The following is a 17,328-nucleotide window of genomic DNA, read 5'->3' as shown; positions in this document are numbered from 1 at the left end:
GAGTGGTGTGTACCCAGCTTTGGATGGAGGAGATGTGGTCATTATAACTCCCATCTCTGGATTTCCTAACACACCAGAAAGAAGAGGCTACCCTCTTACATAAAGCTGCCATTGAGACTATAGGTGCTGTACTGGGAGGTGGGAGTTACAGCATTTTTATTGCCCTCCACATTCCATCGCTCTTAAGAATTTTCTGTGTGTAGTGCTTAGAGGTGGGCCTTGATGATATAATTACTGCCACTGGGGGAGTAGTAGATATGTTCTTTTCTCCATTTAAATCCTGCAGTGCTAACAGTTCTTACTATTTATGAGAAATGCTCATTGAATTACAAAAAAAAAAAAATACATATGCTCTATTGTCATATTTGTGTTATTTGTATTTATGATTTTGAATGTGTGGCCCTTATTTATTTCATTTTGGTTGATTTTGCATAAAATAATACAGTTGAAGTAGATTTTACTCCAGGACATTCTTTGTAGCATAGTGAAGGGGACAGATGTTCCAGTGGAGAATGCATAATTACTTTTCATCTGTGCTGCTAACTGATCCGACAGTTAAGTCAAATGCTATTGGTGTCGGGGGTCACCATGGATGGGGGTGACATTACCAGCTTTGCATTGTATAAAGGTAATAAACAAAAAACATTTTTTTCATTTAACACCATTTATTCATCCTTCCACTTTTGTTTTGTTGCTCACATGCAATAACCATAGATAATTGTAATATAGAGAAATATAGATTTCTGGGTATAATGTACAAAGGTTTCATTGAAAAATATCTTTCTTAGGTATATTTATGTTTTATAATAGATTTAATGTGGTCCCCTGGTATTACTTCTGTTTGTAGGGGGCTGCTTGGTATAGTAATGTCGGCCTCAAGTGTTTAACATATACACTACAATTGATTATACCTAGGACTTGCCTGCATGATTTCATATGCAAAAGAAAAAAATGTGTTCTCCAGCGCACCTAAATGGGAAATAATGAATAGTTTTTCAAAGCAGAAAGTTTCTTAATCTGTTAGTAGTGCTCTTGAGTCACTGTGTGGTGGTGTTACACCACTAAGTCAATCCCAGTCAAATCTTCTTGTATTAATTTCACTCTGTCCTTAAAGAAAAATAATCTCCAATAGTTCACTGTAACTCCAATAATATCAAGTTGTCACTCCGATAACAATCCTCCATCCACTGCCAACCTCTTCTGTACGAACTTTCTCAAATATGCATACATGCAAGACAAAAGAGGGTTGCCGCAATAGTGCTAAATCATTTACAGTTTTATTACATTTTAAAACACATAAATGGATGTGTACCATGTAGGACCTTTAAAGTAAGGCACCCTGTTGGACATATAGGGGTATTAATTTGCTCCCCCTATAGAGAGTTACCTTCCTGGTCTGGGTACTTTCAAATACAAACAACGCGTTTCCACCTTCTCTGAGGTCTTTATCAGGCTTGGTGTGGTAACAGCCATGGAATGTAGTCAGCATCTCGGCGGTCAGGGTGTTGGCGATCAGAATCCCAGCTCCAGAATCGCGCCCGCCGGCATCCCAGCGGTAAGTATTAGGGTTAGCGGGAGGGTTAAGGTTAGGCACTAGGGGAAGGGTTAGGATGTGTGGGGGGGGGTTAGGCTGCGGGAAAGGTGGGTTAGGGAAAGGGTTAGGACACATACCTAATTGTCTTGGTATGTTGACCACCCTCATCCCGACCTCTGGAATCCCGTATCCAACCCACGGCCATTGGGGATTGTGTTACTGATGTAATCTGAGGCATATGGCTATGAACAGATATAAGAACATATATTCTTAAAACATTTATTGTAAATGATCAATGCATGCGGTTGGTTGGTATAAGTTAATGACCAAACTTTAGTATTGGTATAGTAAAGTTCTATGTCTTGAAATTTTCTGATTCTTTGTATCAGACTGGTTTGGTATTCTGTATGTATTACCACAGTCTTATGTCTGAATCAAATTCGCTGCTAAACCACATGGAGCAAAACAAGGTCTTCTATCGAAAAGTTGTCGCAGGACGAGGAAATGAGTTTAAAGACCTCACAAGCCACAACATTTACCTTTAGCAGTGCCTGCTAGCATTGGTGTAGTGATACTACACTGGATGATAACCCAGTGGCGGGCTGGGCCGGGGGGCAGGGTGCCATGCGCCCCCCGGGCCGCAGCGTCATGCGGGCCGCCTGTGTCACTGTGACACAGACTGCACCGCGTGTGTAGCGCTGACCGGACGGAGTTCGGTCAGCGCTACACAAGTGACAAGCACACAGCCGCCGGCACCGGCAGCTGTGTGTTTGTTTTGATCAGACTCTCATTAGCTGCTGCTGCGCCCACTGCGGGAGCCGCTCCATCTTCCGGCTCCCGCAGTGGGTAATGGGAGAGGCGTCATGATGTCATATGACGTCTCTCCCATAATGCAGAGCGGCCCGGCCCGGGAGGACAGACGGAGGAGCGGATGCCGGCAGGAGCGGAGAATCGGGTAAGTGGGTTTTTTTTTTTCTTTTTATATTACGTGTGTCTACTGGGGGGGGGGGGGTCTAGCACTACAATGAGGAGACCACTACTGGGGGGACTACTACTACTGGGGGCACTACAAGGGGGGTGGGGGACTACTACTACTGGGGACTACTACTACTGGGGGCACTACAAGGGGGGGACTACTACTATGGGGGGCACTACTACTACTGGGGGCACTACAAGGGGGGGGCTACTACTACTGGGGGCACTACAAGGGGGTACTACTACTACTGGGGGCACTACAAGGGGGACGACTACTACTAAGGGCACTACAAGGGAAGGGGACTACTACTAGGGGCACTACATAGGGGGGAGGGGACTACCACTGGGGGCACTGCATCGAGGGACCACTGCTGGGGGCTCTATATAAAGGGCAATACTGGGGGTACTGCATAGGGGGGAGACTACAACTGGGGCCACTATTTAAGGGGCACTGCATAAGGGTTACCACTATTGGGGGCACTGCATGGGGGGTGGAATGCTACTGGGGGCACTATATAAGGGGCACTGCATAGGGGGTACCACTATTGGGGGCACTATATAAGGGGCTTACTACTGGGGGCACAAGGGGCACTGCACAGGGGGGACCATTACTGGGGCCACTATATAAGGGGCTTACTACTGGGGGCACAAGGGGCACTACATAGGGGGGATCACTACTGGGGGGCACTACTGGAGGTCTGCATAAGGGTGTCCTCTCCTGTGGCACACAGGGGCACTGCATATGGGCACTACGACAGGGGGCTGCCCCTAATCTTTATTTTTACCTTACCTTAATCCCATATGGACCAGCCTCCTCCCTGGAACACTTGAGGGGGGGGGGCGCCGTAGCACGCACGTTCTTCGGGCACCCTGGCTACACGCTACTCCTCTGCCAGGGCCGCCTGCATGCATTTGCCCCCCAGGCTAAAAGTTGCTAGCTAGCCCCTGATCTAACCACCGTCAGTGTGTAACGCCCGTCAGGCTGTATTGGCATCAAAGGAACCACAAGGAATCACGCGGCCCTGCAGATCAAGAAGTACTATCAGCTACACGAGTACACCGAACATAAGTAAAGCATCAGACAGTACTTCACACTGGAACGGTCTGTATTCCTGATATCACTTTCTCGGATATTGTATTATGATTTGAAAACTGTACAGACATCTCACAAACAGAAATGAACATTAAACAGTTTTTCTCTCTACTTAAAATCGCACATAACACTGATTTTGGTTCACACATACATGGTACTGCATGCTGTATAGTGAGTTGGATTCAAAGAATCAGAAATTTTCAAGATTTAAATAACTAATTAGCTGAACCAAGTTTACACCCAGCTCGATTATTGCATGCAGCGACTTACAACTTTACTATACTGGCACTATTTTGATTATCAACCTTTACCAGACAACAGCATAAATTGATCCTTTGTAACAAATGGTTTAAGATTATGAATTGTTGGATCTGTTTTTCGCAGATAGCTGTTAGATTTCTCCAGAACCACAATCACCTTTGGCCGTTGTTACAAGAATCCAGCTTCATACAAAAATATGAGTACTACGTATAATCGAAACTGTGGGGTGAGAGTTTTTAGAACTGGAGATATTGCCCATTGCAACCAATAAGATTCTAGCTATTATCTTCTAGTAGGTGCTAGTTAAATGTTAAGTAGAATCTGATTGGTTGCTATGGGCAACATCTCCATTTCTAAGAACTCTCACTTTAGTAAATATACCCCCTATGTGTGTGGAGTTTTTTGTGTGTCATTTAACATAGTGCAGAGAAATAAAAATATAAATGGTCTTTTATTTATACGTTCAGTTAGCAAACTGACTGAAGGGGGATCCCTTGTTATTTTCCCATAAGGATCCTTAACTGTAAATATTATGATTTTTGTTATTGAATATTTCATTTATACATTATTAACAACTGACACATGTGCCTCTTTATTATTCCTTTTCAGTGTACCTTGCTAAGTGGGTCTGGTGCCTAATCGAATACTGAACTAGTCCAAAACTGTCAGGGGTCTGTCATTCTGCCTGCCAGCCAATGTAATCCCAGTTCTTAATAATCCTGACACACCCTGTCCTGACTTTACATTGAAATTCATTTTTATTTTCGTCTTTTCCACTCAAGTCAGAAATGTTTTCCATTAGTGTTTCCTTTGCAGGCACCCTAAACTTGAAAGGAATTTGTAACCTTAGCTAAAGGTTTTGAGAAGAGAGAGCCTACAGTTTCCCAGATCATTATCCTAGTTGTGCTTTGAATATAAATGTTTTTTAGTGAAATGTTTCTGCTTTTGCTGGGTTGAATACTAGAATGGATACCAAACTGTACTGAAATGATTATTTTGAAGCACTGCTTGAGTCTAGCATTATGTCCACTTGTTTGCATGTGCTAGATCTATTGCGTGTACTGACAACCAATTCAAGTGGCTTTTATTCTCTCTGCTAATTGCATGTAGAAAAAACTCGTTGTTGAAAAGTAATCTGAATTTTATATCTGCAGCAACTCTTTAAATATTCTTATAATTTGTATGTAGTGTCAGTTAGCTTAATTCCTCCACTAATCCTATGTTGGACAAACACGGGCCAGGATCACCCAGGTTGTTAGTGCAGTTTAAAATGTTCAAACACAAAGACCAATAGACTATATTCAATGCGTTGTATTCAGTGTGTGACAGCTCCCAGCTTTAGGTAATTGTGGGAGGTAGACTGGGCTACTTTTTGGGGTGAATCCATATTTGAAATATATTTGCTATATGTTGAGGGAAGATCAGATTAAAAATCATTTACCAAAAGTGTAAATATGACAACGCTATAAATGAGACATTTTCAAAATGAAATATATCTTGGACAACACTTGAGAATATATACAATTTAAGGAAAATATAGAAAGCTTTTCAATGTCCTGCATTGTTTTGTACTGTAAGTCACTGGTTTCTTGTTCATTTTATTTATGTACTTTGTAAGGCACTGCAGAACACTTGTGTGGCACCATATAAATAAAGGATAATGATAATGCCTAAAAAGCGTAATAACCTCTTTGAAAACTGTAAATAGACATATATTCTTTTTAACAAATAAAATAAAATGTGTCATGAATCTTAATACACATAATTTTTTCTCAACGGCACCCTTACCTCAGTCAGGAGAACTGTAAGGATCCCACGGTTCAGGAGACAAAACTTCGTTTTCACTCCATTGCAAGGTTGTGGATCCATCTGAAAGGACCGGCCATTGAAGTTGTTAACTAAACTGCATTCCTGAACAGTAATACATTGATTTTAGTTTCAACCTATCTAAAAGCCCTTCTATGTACAGTACTAGCTTATAGAGTAGATTTTATCAGAAAAATTGCATTAGAGTTTTTTTTAATTTTTGTGATTGTATGGCTTTCACAGATTGGGAATGAACATGAAATGTGTGATTTGGTTGGTGGTCATCGCCTCTACCTACTTCACCTTCGATTCCATATAATTCAGTTAATGTTGTAAAAATTATGTTTGAAACAACAGCACTTATGATCATGTCATCAGAACTGTTCTATTATTCTAACCTGCCCTTTAACTTTGAGAGAGGAAGGCATTACACAGTAGCAGGAAGGCTCACAACAATTAATAAACATGCCTATTTCCATCCGGTCGTGCAATGGTTTGTGTTCTGCCCAGTTCTCTCTCTTCCCTATGCTGTGTCAGGAAGCTGGACATGTTGCTGGACCTCTCTTAGAATACATTGTTTTACTGTGTTCTATTTGAAGTCATTTGAAACGCATTTTCTGAAAGATGGAAATTGATGCCAACAGTCTGACAGCAAAAACCACAAGGTCTGTAACTATAGAGTAGCATGTTACTATTTATTTGTACTAAATGGGCAGTTTGCTAGTTCTTCAGAAATGCACTACAGGTACAGTACATGTGGACACCCAAGCATCAACACCCATATGTCCTTGTAGTGCACTAATATGTGAATGGTCTCTCCCTTGGCTGCTGCAGCAGCCACCACTCTTCTGGGACGGCTTTCCAATACATTTTGGAACATGGCTTAGGGATTCTCATACATTCAACCATAAGAGCATTAGTGAGCTAAGACACTGATGTTTTGCCAAGAGACCTGGCTGACATTCGATGTTCTAATTCATCCACAAAAGAGTTTGATGGTGTTGGATTAGGGCTTTCTTCAAGTCAGTAATTTTATTTCACTCCAAATTCCATTTTTTTATTGTCTTCATGGCATTGTAGGCCCTGGGCAAAGCAATGCACTTGGGCCCCTACCCATCCATTCACATGAATACACATGTAAAGGTCAATACAATTAAACCTTTAGATTTATTAGTACATTCAACAAAATCAATGTTTAAATATAAAAAATTATGTAAAGTGAGGATTGCGGATTCCACATCCATCTTCTCCAGTTCGCAGTGCAGTTCCAGCTCTTCACTGCAGCTGTGTTTATTATAGGGGACCCTGAGAGAGGTGGGCCAAGGGGCTTATGTCCCCACCCCCTAAATCTGGCTCTGTGGCTGCAGGCTGGGAGGCAGGTAAAGAATGCTGCCTGGCAGTTCTGATTGTGTGTAATTCACAATCGGAGCAGTTGCGGAACATCTTTTTCTACCTGCCCCGCAGCTGGCTGCCCTATGCACAGAGCGAGTGGACACACACTCCATGTAGATGTCCCTAGAATGGTGGGTCCCCTAGGCAGCTGCCCAGTGTGCCTATATGCTAAGATGGCCCTGGGCCACTGTGATATCAAACAGGAAAGGGCCTTCCCAAAACTGCTACAAAGTTAGATGCAGCAGTTCTGTAGAATATCATTGTATGTTGAAGCATTAGCATTTCCTTTCACAAATACTAAGGGGACAAGGCCAAACCACGAGAGACCTCCACTGCCTATTATTCTTTTCACCACACTTTTACAGTTGGTTATATACAGCCATGGCCAAAAGTTTTGAGAATGACACAAGTATTGGTTTTCACATAGTTTGCTGCTTCATTGTTTTTAGACCTTTTTGTCAGATGTTACTATGGTATACTGAAGTAAAATTACAAGCATTTCGTAAGTGTCAAAGGCTTTTATTGACCATTACATAACGCTTATGCAAAGAGTCAATATTTGCAGTGTAGACCCTTCCTTTTCAAGACCTCTGCAATTTGCCCTGGCATGCTGTCAATCAACTTCTGGGCCACATACTGACTGATGGCCACCCATTCTTGCCTAATCAATGCTTGGAGTGTGTCAGAATTTGTGGGTTTTTGTTTGTCCACCCACCTCTTGAGGATTAACCACAAGTTCTCAATGGGATTAAGATCTGGGGAGTTTCCTGGCCCTGGGCTCAAAATGACAATGTTTTGTTCTGTGAGCCACTTAGTTATCACTTTTGCCTTATGGCAAGGTCCTCCATCATGCTGGAAAAGGCATTGTTCATCACCAAACTATTCTTGGATGGTTGGGAGAAGTTGCTCTTGGAGGATGATTTGGTACCATTCTTTATCCATAGCTTTGTTCTTAGGCAAAATTGTGAGTGAGCCCACTCCCTTGGCTGAGAAGCAACCCCACACATGAATGGTTTCGGGATGCTTTACTGTTGGCATGACACAGGACTGATGGTAGTGCTCAGCTTTCCTTCTCCGGACAAGCATTTTTCCAGATGCCCCAAACAATCTGAAAGAGGATTCATCAGAGAAAATAACTTTAACCCAGTCCTCAGCAGTCCAATATCTGTACCTTTTGCAGAATATTATTCTGTCCCTGATGTTTTTTCCTGGAGAGAAGTGGCTTCTTTGCTGCCCTTCTTGACACCAGGCCATCCTCCAAAAGTCTTTGTCCTGTGTCATGCCAACAGTAAAGCATCCTGAGACAATGTGTGGTGTTGTTTCTCAGCCAAGGGAGTGGGATCACTCAGAATGGTACCAAAACATCCTCCAAGAGCAGCTTCTCCCAACCATCTAAGAACAGTTTTTGGTGATGAACAATGCATTTTCCAGCATGATGGACAAAGTTTTATCCTGGAATCATGCACGCACACATACATACATACATGTGACTTTACATGTGCTCAGATCTTCATCTCTATCATATATATTTGTGTGTGTGTTTAATGTTTTCCAAACTAGTGAAATTAATAGCCCAATATATTCACTTTTGCATTTTCAGCTTCCGGAGTTTACAGTGACCGTGTTATCCTGGAATGTTATGGGCGGGGGGGTCACCTGATATTAGTATTTTATTTCCTTAGAATATATTCAAACATTTTAAACAAGGCTGCGTAATTGGTAGTAAGTAATAAATTACTGTGACTTACAGTTCTGTTAAAAAAGGAGGACACTGCTGTTATACTGTATATTGATATTTTATTTCCATAATCAAAAATGTTATTAAAATGTTTTTTGTGTACCGTCTTTTCGGTCTGAAACTGGTAAATACCCTCTGCCAGTTCTCCCAAAATAAAATACTATTTTTGTTTGCACGGTTTCTTATTTTGTGACTAAACATTTATTAAGCCAAACCTTTTTTTGGTGACTTTCCTTTATGCATTTTAAATGGTATACATAAATGAAAAGTACACGGAGTAAGTAACTTCATAGGAACTTGTTGTTTACTTTGATTTGGAAGCAAGTAAAATATGATTTCTGGTACTGGCAGGTTTTAGAAGAAATCAGATCTGCAGTTTCTTCCATCAGGTATACGGAAAATAAACGTGGTTTGGAGACCAATGTTAAAATTTTTGGATAATAATGGAACATTTAAAAACAGTAGAAATATAAAACCACTTTGCTGCACATTAAATTTATATTGGTATAAGATCTGTTATCCAGAATGCTGAGGACTTGAGGTCTTCTGGGTAAGGGTTTTTTTCCACTACTTTGAGCAGTTTGCTTTAAATGTACTAAAACGTATTACAAAATAAATCTGTTTTTCCTTATTCAACCATCTTTATTTCCATCATTATTACTTTGTACAGCAGTGCTCCTTACCATGACTGTAGGAAGAAACACTTGTTGATCTTGTCTGTGAATGTGAGATTATCACCCTGAACAGCAGCAATTATTTACACACCTTGGCAGAAATAGTAGTCTTTGGAATAATCTGAAATATTTTAAAATGTATCAATATTGCTAATGTATAATTTTGCTTCCGTCAATTACTCAAAGCAGACACTTTTTTTCCCCGTAGGAACCTTGGAGAATTAATTGATCGTTTTGTAGGAGATTTTAAGGCCCAGGGTCCCCCAAAATCTACTTCAGAGGATGCAGGGGCTGTTCTCCCAAGTTGCGCTGACCTGTTTGTTTACTACAAAAAGTGCATGGTGCAGTGTTCCCAGCTTAGCACTGGGGAGCCAATGATTGCCCTTACCTCTATATTCCAGAAGTACCTGCGGGAATATGCTTTGAAAACTTTGTCTGGTAATCTGCCCAAGTAAGTTATTTTACCTTTCTTTCTTTTCTTTTCTTTTCTTTTCTTTCTTTTTCTCTCTCACTCTGAACAAAATATTAAAGTGGGCTTAGTAAAATAATTTATAGCTTCTTCTGTTATTAATTTAAGGCCTCCATGTTGGTTTAATGTAGACCTCAATATAAATTACTTTATTAGAAAATATTCCAGTTTGTGTCTGTTTACATAAAATCAGGCATTAAAGGAAATTCCATCTTTAAATATAGAAAGTAGGGGTGTGCACCGGCCACTTTTCGTGTTTTGGTTTTGGATCTGGATCTTTCTTCGTGTTTTGGATCTGGATTGGTTTTGCCAAAACCACCCTTCCGTGTTTTGGGTTCTGGGTTTTGTGTTTTGGATCTGTATTTTTTTTTAAAAATGCATAAAAACAGCTAAAATCACAGAATTTGTTGGTTTCTCTGCTCCTATGCTATTATTAACCTCAATAACCTTAATTTCCACTCATTTCCAGTCTATTCTGAACACCTCACACCTCACAATAGTGTTTTCATGTCCAAAAGGTTGCACCGAGGTAGCTGGATGACTATGCTAAGCGACACGAGTGGGCGGCACAAACACGTGACCCATCTAGGAGTGACACTGCAGTGGCAGACAGGATGGCAGTTAGAAAAACTAGGCCCCAAACTGTACATAATGCAAAGAAAAAAAAGAAGTGCAAGATGGAATTGTCCTTGGGCACTCCCACCCACCCTTATGTTGTATAAACAGGACATGCACACTTTAACAAATCAATCATTTCAGCGCCAGGGTCTGCCACACAACTGTGGCTGAAATGATTGGTTCGTTTGGGCCCCCACAAAACAAGCTGGCAATTAATGTGTCCCTGCACAAACTGGCTCTACGGAGGCAAGATGTCATCCTCATCCTCCTCATCCACCGATTCCTCACCCTCTTCAGTGTGTACATCCTCATCCTCACAGAGTATTAATTCGTCCCTGCTGGAACCACAGGTCCCTCTGTACGTTCTGGAGGCTGGTCTCCCTGGAAGAGTTGATAATTCATTTTATGAACATCATCTTCTCCACATTTTGTGGAAGCAACCTCCTACGCCTTTCGCTGACAAGGTTCCCGGCTGCACTAAACACTCTTTCGGAGTACACACTGGAGGGGGGGCAACTCAGGTAAAATAGAGCCAGTTTGTACAGGGACCTCCAAATTGCTTCTTTTTCCTGCCAGTACAGGTACGGACTGTCTGACATGCCTACTTGGATGCTGTCACCGATGTAATTCTTTAACAGACAGACGCACGCTTGTCGCTGCTGCTTTGAGGATTCAAGTGCGGCTACAGCCCACACAATTCACAAAGACAGAAAAAAAAAAAGAATATTTTTATTGTTTGTGGAGCACACTTTGAGGGTTACACCACCCTTTAACAGACAGACGCACGCTTGTCGCTGCTGCTTTGAGGTTGCAAGTGCGGCTACAGCCCACACAATTCACAAAGACAGAAAAAAAAAGAACAATATTTTAATTGTTTGTGTAGAACACTTTGAGGTGTCATCACCCTTTAACAGACAGACGCACGCTTGTCGCTGCTGCTTTAAGGATGCAGGTGCGGCTACAGCCCACACAATTCACATAGACAGAAAAAAAAAGAACAATATTTTAATTGTTTCTGTAGCACACTTTGAGGGTGTCACCACCCTTTAACAGACAGACGCACGCTTGTCGCTGCTGCTTTAAGGATGCAGGTGCGGCTACAGCCCACACATTTCACAAAGACCGAAAAAAAAAAGAACAATATTTTAATTGTTTGTGTAGAACACTTTGAGGTGTCATCACCCTTTAACAGACAGACGCACGCTTGTCGCTGCTGCTTTAAGGATGCAGGTGCGGCTACAGCCCACACAATTCACATAGACAGAAAAAAAAAGAACAATATTTTAATTGTTTCTGTAGCACACTTTGAGGGTGTCACCACCCTTTAACAGACAGATGCACGCTTGTCGCTGCTGCTTTGAGGATGCAAGTGTGGCTACATCGCACACAAGTCACAAACACATTAAAAAAATAGTTTTTTATTTTTTGGAACACTTTGAGAGTTACACCACCCTTTAACAGACAGACGCACGCTTGTCGCTGCTGCTTTAAGGATGCAGGTGCGGCTACAGCCCACACATTTCACAAAGACCGAAAAAAAAAGAACAATATTTTAATTGTTTGTGTAGCACACTTTGAGGGTGTCACCACCCTTTAACAGACAGACGCACGCTTGTCGCTGCTGCTTTAAGGATGCAGGTGCGGCTACAGCCCACACAATTCACAAAGACAGAAAAAAGAACAATATTTTAATTGTTTGTGTAGCACACTTTGAGGGTGTCACCACCCTTTAACAGACAGACGCACGCTTGTCGCTGCTGCTTTAAGGATGCAGGTGCGGCTACAGCCCACACAATTCACAAAGACAGAAAAAAAAAGAACAATATTTTAATTGTTTGTGTAGCACACTTTGAGGGTGTCACCACCCTTTAACAGACAGACGCACGCTTGTCGCTGCTTCTTTGAGGATGCAGGTGGAATCTAGACGGGATTTGGAACCGAGGACACACTACCTCCATCAATTGTCTAAATCCCACTGCACTAATGGCGGATACCGGACGCACGTCTAACACCAACATAGCAGTCAAGGCCTCAGTTATACGTTTTGCTTCAGGATGACTGCTGTCGTACTTCATCCTCATCGCTAGGGACTGTTGGAGGGTCAATTGTTTAGTAAAAGTAGTGATGTTCCTACTTCCTCTCTGGGATGATGAACAACTCCCAGCAGCAGCAACAGCACTAGGAGGAAGAGGTTCTTGATCTTTCCCTATTTTATTTTTATCGGAGAAAGTTTGGTCCTCCATTTATGTTATATTGATATATATACGTGCGGCTAAAGCGCACACAAACACAGAAAATATTATTTTATTTTTGCTGGAGAGTAGTGCACTTTGTGGGTTACACCACCCTTTAAGAAATGAGCCAGCCGGCTCTTTACTTATGGGACACAGGCGCACGCTTGGCGCTGCTCCTTTGTTGATGCACGTGCAGCCACAGTGCACACAATTCACAAACACAGAAAATAATTTTTTTTTTGGTTTGGACTGGAGTGTACTTTCGGGGGTTACAGCACCCTTAACGGTCAAGCCAGCCGGCCCTTTACTTATGACACAGGCGCACGCTTGGCACTACTTTGTTGATGCACGTGCGGCTACTGCGCACACAATTCACAAACACAGAAAATATTTTTTTTTTAGGTTTGGACTGGAGTGTACTTTCGGGGGTTACAGCACCCTTAACGGTCAAGCCAGCCGGCCCTTTACTTATGACACAGGCGCACGCTTGGCACTACTTTGTTGATGCACGTGCGGCTACTGCGCACACAATTCACAAACACAGAAAATAATTTTTTTTTGGTTTGGACTGGAGTGTACTTTCGGGGGTTACAGCACCCTTTAACGGTCAAGCCAGCCGGCCCTTTACTTATGACACAGGCGCACGCTTGGCACTACTTTGTTGATGCACGTGCGGCTACTGCGCACACAATTCACAAACACAGAAAATATATTATTTTTTTAGCACTTGGGGGAGCACCCCTGATGGACAGAGCACCCCCTGGACAACACTACAGCACTCCTTTAGGACTGGGACACTGCACAGGACTTTGGAGTGGACACAGCCCCTATGGAGAACTGACTGCACAACACAGTCCAGCCAGCCCCTATGGACTTTGAAGTAGTGGACACAGCCCCTATTAACAACAGCAGCACAGCACAACACAGCCAGCCCCTATGGACTTTGAAGTAGTGGACAACAGCAGCACTACACTACACTACACTACACAGCCCTAACTCCCACCCTCCCTCTTCACTGTCCACAGCCGAGTGAGAAAATGGCGCCGACGCGGGTACCTTATATAGGATCCAAAACCCGCGAGACTCGGAAGGCGGGATGATGACGTTTTGCCTCGATTTCAGATCCGAGTCAGGCGGGAAAAGTCGAGCCTGACTCGGATCGGGGGGGCTCGGGGGGGTTCGGATTTCAGAAATCCGAACCCGCTCACCCCTAATAGAAAGTAAATATTTGCTGAAGATCTATTTCTTTTTTATTATTATTTGTCACCCTAAGACCTAATTGTTTGTAGGAGCTTCTTTGGATCCCAGTAACAGTTTTCTGACTGTTTATTATGTCAAAACTCAGTTATAGCTGGGGAAAGTAGCTTTCAGTTATATTACAGCTGTATTTGCAATTTTTATTGCAGTGAACTGCAATTCACATACATTATTGCAAAGAATGCATGTTGTGGAAGCACTTGGCATTATCTGTCTCTCCTCTATGGTATCATCACTGTACTTTGGTTCAAACAGCTAGTGAGTGAATCATAAATCACATAACTATAGTATTAATATAACATATACATTTATTAAACATATAAATGAATGAACTGCAGTTCAATAATATTAAAACAAATGTCATCACACATGGGATGTGTTTTAGATTGTATACAGTGCAAACCTGTGGCTGAATAAATGCAGTAGTTAAAGCTCAGACACAATGCATCACTGTTGGCTTGGATTCAATGTTGCAACCAAATTGGATCATACGCTCCAAAGTCAGTGTAAATGTAAAAATTGTAAACAAAGCAGTCTATTGAATATAGTCACCATACGTAGCTCAGGGCCAGAAACGGTTCCTTAGCGGGTGTATTAGGTGGAATGATACTGCTTATATCGCGGTGTGTGGAACCAGAGAGTCTCCTGACCAAATACACGCTCCCTTGTCCCGGTGGTGGCAATAATGCAAACGGACTCCCCAAATCCTTACCCTGCCAAGGGCTCCCAATGAGTGGGTAGGAGCAAAGGTGTATGGCTGGGACACGCCGCTCCGGTGGCTCCCGACCAGGGTGTAGAGGGGATGGGCAGATTGTCCACGTGTGGTGGCCTCACCCTAACAGACGGACTGCGGGTGGGGGAGGAGAGGTCGAGGATGCCGGGCTCCACGTGTGCAGCTTGGGGCAAGTGCAAATTTCGCAGACACAGGCACTATTAGATGTGGCAGCAAAGACCGCTAGCAGCCGGTGTGTGAAAGTTCCAAATCCAAGCACGTGTGGTGGTAAAAAAAACAGTCCACTCTGGTCCTTGAAGAGTTTGTCCCCTCTTACAGGGGTTATTTCAAAAGGCAACTGATATTTCCTTAGCCCAGAACGCAGAGATGTTTGAATTTAGCAGTGTCTATTGTGAGGTTGTCAATAAATCTCATTGGACAAACTATATCTGCTGCCCAATTAATGTTGTTGACAGCTTACAATGGACAGTTTACTTTCTAAGTTTATCTACACTATGTAGACAAAAGTGATTAGATACACCCGCACAAACGAAATGTATATCATGCATACCATTGCACACAAGTTCCAAATGGCCACTAATGTGGTGGTTTCAACAAGAACATTTTGTAGGGAAGCCCATGCACTTGCAGTTCTACGGAAACAATTAATGTTTTTATCAGGACAACAATGCCACCTGTCGTGTTTCCAGGGCGACGCTGGACTGGTATACAGAAAATTTGGTAACCCGGATGGACTGACCAGCTCAGAGTCCAGATCTTAACCACATTGAGAACCTCTGGGACGAATTGGAACAACGGGTGCGTTCTAGGCCGACTTGACCTTCAGTGTCACAGGCGGAATAGCAAAACTTACCGCCTGCTGTTGTCCAGGAACTTGTGGAAAGTTTGGCAAGTAGGATGTCTGCAGCAACTGCTACTACAAAGTACTGACCTACAAAGTACTGACGTCAATAAAATCTCGTTGATCTATTTCCTGTCAGTGTCCAATCATGTTTTTCTACATAGTGTAGTTGTTAACCAGGAGCGAAGCATCAAGTGCTGCAGTAAAAATCTCACTAACCACTGTCTTAATTGGAGAGCGCAATGGAATATGCTGAAGCTTAAATGTTAAAGTGCACAATAACCTTCTTTTAACCCAAAAAATGGAATTCTCATTTAAAGGAGAGTCTAAGGAGTTGAACACAACAAAGCTCCTGCAGGGTGCACTGATATGAGTTATAAGAGACAGATTCCGTAGATCTAAATAGTAAAACATGAGAAACTATTCGCCATTTTGGGAAGTTAGACAAACCTTGCCATTCAGAGCTGCGTGATGCACTGGAGTAAAAGTACATGCTACTTATTCATGAGTGTGTCTTCTCACCTTCCTCTTTTAATAAGGTGTGTTAGGATTTAGGAGCCAGTGGTGCTGAGTGATTAATATTTTTATTTCTACATATGAGAATTCTCTTTGGATAGCAGCTGCATATTTCACAAGTAGGGGTCCGCTGACACTCTGAAAACCAGCTACTTCTAGGTGTTTGTGAATAGAAACAAAGCAGTAGTTTTGCACTTGTGTGTTAGTTTCTTTAAAGCAACATCTGAGTCGTGCGTCACTTTATTAATGTCTCATTGCTCAGCTGGCTTGTAAATTCCCCACATATGTATAGCACAGTAAGGAAGCCGCTCAGTCGGCTGTGTTTCCTACAGATGAATAGCTGTTTTCGTGCACATATATGATGTCTGTTGCTAAATGTAGTAGTGGCCCTGTAGTCTAATAAATCTTTATACTGCTCTGAACGGATTTGGTGGTTGGGTGGATTATTGTGCTAGTTGGAAAGGTGTATGTTACTTTTATACTTGCAACAAGACACCAGCAGATTCCTTTCCACTGAGAAACTCCTAAGACTTATTTTCTTTTTTTGGGGGACTGAAAGAGGCATACCTGGAATATGCTCTCCTTCAATCTTTTTAATAACAGCAGTTGCCTCCAAAACAAATATGTTCAGGACAGAAGAAAGGAAGGAGTCTCCTCTGTCGTCTGTTAAAATAAATCTTAGTGATTGTTTCGAAATCTGAAGAAATTAATGAATAGGTTTATGGAATGTACAAGATCTTCCAGACAGGTTCCAGCCATTATACCGACATTGAGTGACTGGTCTTCAGACTTGTTCCAGGATCTGTTCTTCGCTTGTCCATAAAGCCAGAGCATGGTCAATTGTCTTCATTAAAGTCTGTCATCAAATTTCAGAAAATTCTTAGTCATTGTATTTTCCGTACATATAAAGTAGAGCTGTGCTTGTAAAAATATGTAAAGTTATTTTGGCGTTGAATGTTGATATGCCGCTGTATAATTTGAAGACAGCTCAGATTATTCAGAACTTGAAAAAGAAGAAAAATGACCGCTGGTCAGTCAAGATGTGCTCAATGATAACAGCTGTGTTCATTGACATTTTAACCCACATGCCCAGTCATAGAATTGGATAAAAAAAAATAAAAATAAAATAGCTTTGTTTTGTAGAAGGCTAAAATGGGGTATGGCAGAATGTATCTTCTTGTAGCTGC

The 17,328-nt window shown here is 42.1% G+C and overlaps 1 protein-coding gene across 2 annotated transcripts in view; it reads left to right on the top strand.

Annotated features, from left to right (window-relative positions):
- Positions 1-17,328, top strand: part of VPS53 (VPS53 subunit of GARP complex) — a 235,492-nt gene that overhangs the window by 119,534 nt on the left and 98,630 nt on the right. For both annotated transcript variants that reach the window (XM_088449555.1, XM_088449556.1), the window contains one exon: positions 9,682-9,924. In XM_088449555.1, the coding sequence (XP_088305681.1) occupies positions 9,682-9,924 (243 nt within the window). The remainder of the gene's footprint in view (positions 1-9,681; positions 9,925-17,328) is intronic.

The sequence above is a fragment of the Taudactylus pleione genome, unplaced genomic scaffold (genome assembly GCF_031769625.1).
Source record: "Taudactylus pleione unplaced genomic scaffold, aTauple2 ptg000487l, whole genome shotgun sequence".
NCBI lineage: Eukaryota > Metazoa > Chordata > Amphibia > Anura > Myobatrachidae > Taudactylus > Taudactylus pleione.
The sequence above is the reverse complement of the archived record's forward strand: the minus strand, read 5'-3'. Positions and strand labels throughout refer to the sequence as shown.